A 7,769-nucleotide genomic window follows, 5' to 3' on the forward strand; every position below is an offset into this window, starting at 1 on the left:
TTTTTCTTGTGATAATCGATATCACCCAGCCCCAGTTTTCCATATGTAAAACACAGTGAGTGATCTATTCTGCAAGGTTATTGTTGTAATATATCCTCCTTTGAATATATAATTTCCTACTTAGTTTCTTTGGAGGAATTACATATGTAAAAATAGCATCATAGCATCTGGAGACACCATCCTAACTCCATTCAATTTATAAATGGGGACAAAATGTGGGCAGTAGGAAGCAGTAGGAAGAAGAGACTAGGTACTCAGACTGTAGGATTTATTTTTCCTAAAGATACTACTTACTGCTACCAACCGGATAAATCCTATCTTGGTACGATTTGGTGGTTGCATGATCCCTCAGTTCTCCAAATCTGTTAACCTCACATTTCCTAACATCAGAGATCAGCCCTTTCCAAATGGTCCACTGCAATGACAGATGGTAGATATTCATCCTCAGGTCTCCTCAACAGTGGAACAAGGATGTCATGTTAGCTGTTTTAATATGACGTGACTTTATGATATTGCCTTCATCATATCCCCAGCCCAAAGTCAACTTAAAGTCATCCTTAGCTTTTCCAGTATTAGCATTTTTCCTTTTCTCCAAACACAATTCTTGTTGTAGTTACAGTCTAGCATGCTTCACCAACAGTGTTCTTGCTGATGCAGTCTGGGACACTTGTCAGGTGTTACATAAGCTCCTCATATACACAGGCTTAGTGCTTTGAAAGAGCACTAGATCTACTTAGGGTGTTTTGCTGGGGCAGGATTAGCCCTCTCTTGAAAGTCTCTAGTTTTGTGCTGCAAGAAAGTCAGTTTTAACTGGCAAAAAGAGCTGGATTCTGTGCGCTGCTGCTTTTGTCACCAGTGAATGCATTATAGATTTTCAGTTGCTTCTGCATGGCTTTACCTGGCATACATTTTAAGACTTTTTTATTGGGGGTGTAGGTGCAAAAGAGGTCCTGGAACTATTTCCAGTGGCTACACACTGCCAGCACTACCATGCTGTTGCAGCACCAGTCAAGGACAGAGCTTGTTTGTTCTTGATTGTTCTGTCCTCCTTCACCACCCACCTCTTGGTCCAACCCACAGGTTACAGGCATGGGTAAAGCAGGAGGGAACTTCTACTGAAGACAGCTTAAGACGATGATGGTGGTGTCATGAGGACCCAGCAGAAAAAGATGGCAAATGCTGGAGAATCTTTGTGCTGCAGTTAGATGTACCCCAAAAAAAAGGCCCACAGGCAAGCGAGCATATAATTACAGCTGATGGAAGGAGGACTTGCCACACACAATCAGTTTTCTAGGACATCTTCTCATTTTGGATGTGCAGGAAGGGGAGAAGCAGCTAGATTTAGGGTGACGGAAGTCCCAGCTCCAGGACAGGAGGAAATCATGGTAAAAGCAGCAGTATAGATGAGCCCTACATGTAGCATATTCACTAAACCATGTGTCATGGAAAATTCAGAAGTATAGAGCACAACACTGAGAAGAACCATGTTTACTGCAACAATCATTGGGTGCCTGTCTTACAAGAGGAACCCCAAGCACTGGAAGAGCAAAGCTGGGAGTGTGCAGGAAGGACCCATGCTTAAGTAAACAATGACTAAGTCTAATGGCTTAGTACAAGCTCTAGAAAAGTAAAGGAAAGGTTCACAGACAGTTTTATCTATGATTAATCTACTAAAATTCATACAATCATTTAATGTGGGTTTCATTTATTTGGTGCATTGGATCCAGTGGAAAAACCTTTAAAAGATGGCAGGTTCCAGCCCTGCCAGTGTCTGGCCATAATCTAATGTTATTGATCATGTGCGCAGCATCTTCAGGTGACTTTACTGAAACCCTGTAAATTGCAGGGCTTTTGTTCAGCATCTTGTTATAAACAACATCCCCATTATCTGCCAGTTTGATGGCTTGTCCTTCTTCCCAGGATTATAACTGCAATTCACCAATCTCATGTATTCTGAGCCTAAGTATGTACACAACAGAAGTACCATACAGAGTTCATCCTAACATCCAGAGATTTTCTCCTAAGTCGCTGTCCATAGAATTGCAGTCTTTTGAGGCCACCCATCCTTGAAATCAGTGGGATCTGCTCAGGTGTAGATAGCTTGCAGAGACATGGGTGCCACCATACCTCTGAAAAGGCTCACATTTATGGAAACCCCCAGAGGAAGGACATCAGATGTAATTGCTCTGAAAAAGGGTTGTGAAGGAGCATAGATTTTATACATCTTTTTGTTGTGTTGTATCCTTATTGGTTTAACCAGGAAACAATTTCAAACTGAAACATGAAACAGCAACAGAAGACTACCTACATTTGAAGCTAGGAAGTGGTAAGGCCAACACTGGGTGATCAAGACTGCTTGATATAATGATATAACGATACTGATTCACACTGCAGGTGGAAGAGAGTTTTGAAAGAGCCTTTGGATATGTTGTTCTTATCAAAGGTACAAACTGGGATGAGTTAAGCTCCAAAACTAAGTTAGTTTTGTGTGATTCAGTTTGGAACTAGGTAATGTTTACCAAGCTATAAAACCAAAATTAGAATCAATCTGCAGTCAAAAATGATGAAGAACAAATCTCTGTAGGAATGTTTGTTGGACTATGGGGGAGGGAAAGATCTTCAATAATGTAATTTCTGTAATTCTGATTGATAATAACCGCCCAGAGTCCCCTTTTTGGGAGAGATGGGCGCCGATAGAAATTTGAAAAATAAATATATAAAATAAATAAATAATATGCCATCAGGTTGGTGTTGACTTCTAGCAGCCACATAGGGCATCTCCAGGAGGATCGGTCCCCAGCCTGGCCTTCAGGTCTCCCAACAGTGCACCCATCGCTGCTATAATTGAGTTGATTCACCTGGCTGCTGGTCATCCTCCTCTTCTCTTTCTGTTCCATTTTTCCCAGCACTATGGAGTTCTCAAGGGAACATGGCCTTTGTGTCCAAAATATGATAATTTGAGTCTGGTCATTTGTGTCTCAAGTGGGAACTCTGGATTGATTTGTTCTATTATCCATGTCTTTTGTTTCCTTGGCTATCCATAGTATTCTTAGGAGTCCTCTCCAACACCAAAGTTGTACATTATCAATATTTGTCTTATGCTCCTTCTTCAGAGTAGTTAAAAGTGCCACAAAGGAGTTAGCTGGCTTTTGAAAACTGCAGATCTCTTCAGCAGACAGGATAGTATTCACCAGGGAGGAGTGAACAGTCCATTTGGAGTGCTTTTTGCTCTCCCAATCTGCCGTGATATAGAAATGCATTTTAATATAAGCATATGTGCGTGCTGTATTTTAATTATGCTTAACTGTTTATTTCTGTTCTTCCTAGAATATCCTGATGGATGGAAAAGTGTATAAACTGAATACATACATAATCAAGAAGGCCCAGTTTTGGGAGGTAAAAGTACAACTATTTCCTATTGCCAGTCTCCATCGGAAACATACATAGTCACCTCTTGCAGCAACTCTGTAATAGGCACTGAATTCTTTATACCCAAATAATAATAAATGCCAGCTGTAGAAAGGCTTGATGCATCAGATAACCCAATCTCTACTTCATGAAAGCTTTCAATAAAAACAAGATAGGGAAAGCATATGGAACATGGATTTGAAAATGCTTTCCAGTCCCTCTACTCTTGGTCACATGACCAAGACAGAGGGGAGGAGGGGCTTAGAATGGAATAGTTATCAACATAATGAGAGGCTGTCTCTGCTGTGGAAAAGCTTCTCCCACATCAAATCTGGTTCTGTTCTGTTCAGCTTTGGGAGATTTATCCTGCATAATGTCTTCTGTACAATTCATTGAGTTGCAAAGGATAAAAAACAAATGTTTGTGCCAACCTTGTCAAAAGTAAATTGCACTATGTTCAATGGGACATTCCTAAGTGTGAATAGCTTTGTGGCAGCAGGCTGCAATCCTATACACATTTACATGAGTGCAACTTGTTTGGGGTTTGTTATCAATTCAGTATAGTGTGTGTGTGTGTGTATGTGTGTAAGTTCACATTGTAAAAACTCTCCTGTTGAAAATGCAGCAAGACCCTGCTGTTTTTGAGCCTGCCCATTCACTGGGGATGGTCTGCATCACCAATTCTCCTGTCCCCCCTTGCACTTAACCACAACACCAGTTTTTCCCTTTGTCTCTCTCTCCCTTCCCTTCCCTCCCTCCCTCCCTCCCTTTTTTCTTTCTTTTCTTCTTTCCTAGCATTTTCCTTCTCCATTAGCACATTATGTCCTGAGTTCTTTTCACACCCCTCAGCTTCCTACCTCATTTTTCAAAACCAATTTCTTTCCAAGATACCAACAGGATAGAAGAGAGGAGAACACCACTATTTTATTGGGGAAAAAACAGGGGTGTTTTTCATTATTTCATTTTAGCAGTATTCTGAAATACTGTATATCTTTAAGATGCAGCATCCCTACTTCCCCTGTTGCCCTATTCAGAAAATAATGAGGGATGCTGACATGGACTTTTGTGGCTCTCTTGCCAGTTTCCCTGCATTTGTCAGTTTCAATCATTTTCTCCACAGCCTCCTGAAATCAGGGTAACTGTCCTACAGCAGTTTCAGTCTGTGGGTTTTAAAGTGGTGTTTCTCAACCTTGGCAACTTTAAGCTGTGTGGACTTCAACTCCCAGAATTCTGGAAGTTGAAGTCCACACAGCCTAAAGTTGCCAAGGTCGAGAAACACTGCTCTAAAGTATCTAGTTAGTTGTGCATTTACGACAGGGACTGCCTTCTTTCTCTCTAAGGCTATTTCTACCCTGGTATTTTCCCACTTCTTTGTTTCTCATTTTTTAAAGCTGAGACATAGGCTGGGGAATTCTGGGAGCTGAAGCCCGCACATCTTAAAGTTGCCAAGATTAGGAAACACCGAGTTACACAATCCAATCTAGAGAAGGCGGGGAGGCAAAATCCGAAGTGAGACCCATCTTCCTCCTGCTGCAGCCCCCTTATTGGGGGATGTTTTCCCACCCATTGCTAAGGTGGTGAAAAAGGGAAAAGCCAGAAAGCCAGAAGGGAAACCAATCCTTGTTTCACACCAATCAGGGGGAAGCCATCCAGCAATGGTTTAGGACAGAACCAGTAGAGAGCCCACAAAGATAGGAGAAGGCTCGGCAATGGGAAGAGAAAAGTTTAGGGTGGCGTTATTTTGCGTGGACACAAGAGAAATGCAGTGGGAATGGCATTTCCATCCAATGGGGAAAACAGGAACTAAGATGTGTGGAGGACATGCTTTAAAATTCTTGGGAGGAAAAAGAAACACCCTTTGATATTGCTAAGTGATTTGGGAGCACGTGATCAAGTTGTCTCTGCAATTGGCCAATTCACTCGGGAAACGTTTACGTTCCTTCCAACAATCCTCCCGTCTTTCTTGCAGTCACTGCAAGGCATTCTTTCTACGCCTTAACGATTTCGGTGCCTTTCAACCAAATTTCATCCGCGGCAAATTTCTACACAATGGGATGGCCTCCTGCACAACCCCACTAATCCTGCTCTCACGGAACCGCCCTTCCAGGCGAACCGCCTCTCCCGGCAAATTGTGCCATTCGGTCTTTCCAAACCCCCAAAGCAGTTTGGCTTTGAAGCAGTGCCCTCAGCGGCCTATTTCAAAGCCAAAGAAGTCTCTCCTGAAAAAGAAAGCCGCTTAGCAGCCGGTTAACGCTCTGGAGAAGCCCCCGACTGTTCTCAAGAGGCATTTATTAACGATTTATTGCAAAAAAAGTGGGAGCCAAGCGATCCTACGAACACTGGCTTGCCGTAAGCGCCACTGAAAGGCCTGGGACGGGTTGTCGAGAAACCCGCTTGAAGATGGGGCTGCTCTTGCAACTGGCAACGAAAGCTGCCCCTCCACCTGGCGCAGGTAGCGAAAGGCACCTGCCTCGGGTTTTCGCGCGCTGCACAGAAACGCCAGCCGCCTGCCTGGCTCTGAAAGCCTCTCGCTTTGTCCGTCCGGGCGAATGCACAAGGGGCGCGGGAGCGGGGATCGCGCAGGTGGGTGGGCAGCAACCGCCCCGTTCGGGGGTAGCCCCAGGATGGCGCCAGGGCTGAGCTATATAAAGCGGCCTGCCGACCTCAAACCTGGTCCCCGCGGGAGCTGCTCCATTTCATTCGCCCCGTTGCTCCCTTCCATCCCGGGCTTTTTTGTATATGAATCTAGCCGGTTTTTCCTTCTTTTCGGGTAAGTGCACCATGACAGCCGACGCCTTCCACTCGCCCAGCCAGGGGACAAGCCCGGATTCCCCCACTCTGCATCGGGCCTCCCCATCGGGCTGCAAAGTAGAGCCGCTCTTAATCAAGTCAGAGCCCAGAGGGAGCCCGGCGGAGAGACGAGCCGAGCAGCCCGCGGACGAACAGCCGCCTTGTCCCGGCGCCGCGGCCAGTGCAGGCGGCGGCGGCGGCGGCCGTCGGAGGAAGCGGCCGGTGCAGCGGGGCAAGCCCCCGTATTCCTACATCGCGCTGATCGCCATGGCCATCGCCAACGCGCCAGAGCGCAGGCTGACGCTGGGCGGCATCTACAAATTCATCACCGAGCGCTTCCCCTTCTACCGCGAGAACCCCAAGAAATGGCAGAACTCCATCCGCCACAACTTGACGCTCAACGACTGCTTCGTCAAGATCCCCCGCGAACCGGGCCACCCGGGCAAGGGCAACTACTGGACCCTGGACCCGGCCGCCGAGGACATGTTCGACAACGGCAGCTTCTTGCGCCGCAGGAAGCGCTTCAAGCGCACCGACCTCACCACCTACCCAGGCTACATGCCCAGCGCCAGCGCGTTTACGCCCAACGCGGCCTCGGTAGCGCGGCCCGGCCCTTGCAGTGGCTCCGGAGCCTTAGCTTATCCGGGCAGCGGCGACCCCGTCTATTCGCCCGTCCGCGCCTACAGCCCGCAGCTCTCCGCCCTTCCCCAGTACCCGGGGGCGCCTCCTGCGCTGCCGTCGCGAATGTTCAGCATCGACAGCCTGATCAGTTCCAAGCAGCAGCAGCAGCAGCAGCAGCAGCAGCACCAGGCAGCTGCTCTGCAGGCCTCCTCTGCGATGGGGATGGACCTGGGGCCTTATTCCTTGGGCCTGAACGGCGTCGGCGATCTGGGCAGTTGCCCTGTGGGCAACCCGGCGGAGGCCTATTTCCAGGCGCAGCAAGTGAGTCCCGGCTTAATGGGTCGGCAGCCCCCAGCCACGACCTACCCCTATGCCGCCTCTCCATCAGGCCACCTAGCGGTGCCGCCCGGCGCCTATTCCCCTCCCCACTCGCAGCTGTACGGAGCCCCCAGCAGGTTGGCTGTGCAACCCGGGCGCCCTGCCTCTTCCTGCACCGAACACGCGGAACATCTGGTGGGCCTCGCAGCCTCTCAGCTCAATGGGCTCGGCCAGTTTGGAGCCGGCGCCGGCAGTTCCTACCTGAGGCAGTCAAATTTCTCCTCCGGCCTGGAGAAATATTTGTAAAGAGGAGGAAGCCAAAGCCAAAAATAGGCCCAACATCTATTGGAACGCTTTTCTTAATTACATGAATAGCAATCATTCCATAATAGGATGCAAAGAAAGATAACTTTTTCTGTATGTGTAAGGTAGCATCTTGGATACTTAGGATTGCCACTTCTGTGGCAGTATTCTATCTTCTGTGCCTTCAACCACTGTCCCTATGGTACATTTGTCTTGTGTGCTGGGCAGTGGGCCATAGTTTAAACCCTGGGCTTGGGGCTTTAAAGAGCAGAATCTTGTCATTTATGTGATGCACAACCTTTCCATATGTTCAATTGGCCCAAGGAGTT

General features: G+C 47.3%; 1 protein-coding gene across 1 annotated transcript; it reads left to right on the forward strand.

Annotated features, from left to right (window-relative positions):
• Positions 1 to 5,808: 5,808 nt before the first annotated feature.
• FOXE3 (forkhead box E3) lies at positions 5,809 to 7,443 on the forward strand. The gene is made up of 2 exons (XM_063299846.1): positions 5,809 to 5,991; positions 6,184 to 7,443. Exons 1-2 carry the CDS (start codon positions 5,809 to 5,811, stop codon positions 7,441 to 7,443), a joined length of 1,443 nt encoding a protein of 480 aa, XP_063155916.1.
• Positions 7,444 to 7,769: the final 326 nt, after the last annotated feature.

Source organism: Candoia aspera, chromosome 3, assembly GCF_035149785.1.
Source record: "Candoia aspera isolate rCanAsp1 chromosome 3, rCanAsp1.hap2, whole genome shotgun sequence".
NCBI lineage: Eukaryota > Metazoa > Chordata > Lepidosauria > Squamata > Boidae > Candoia > Candoia aspera.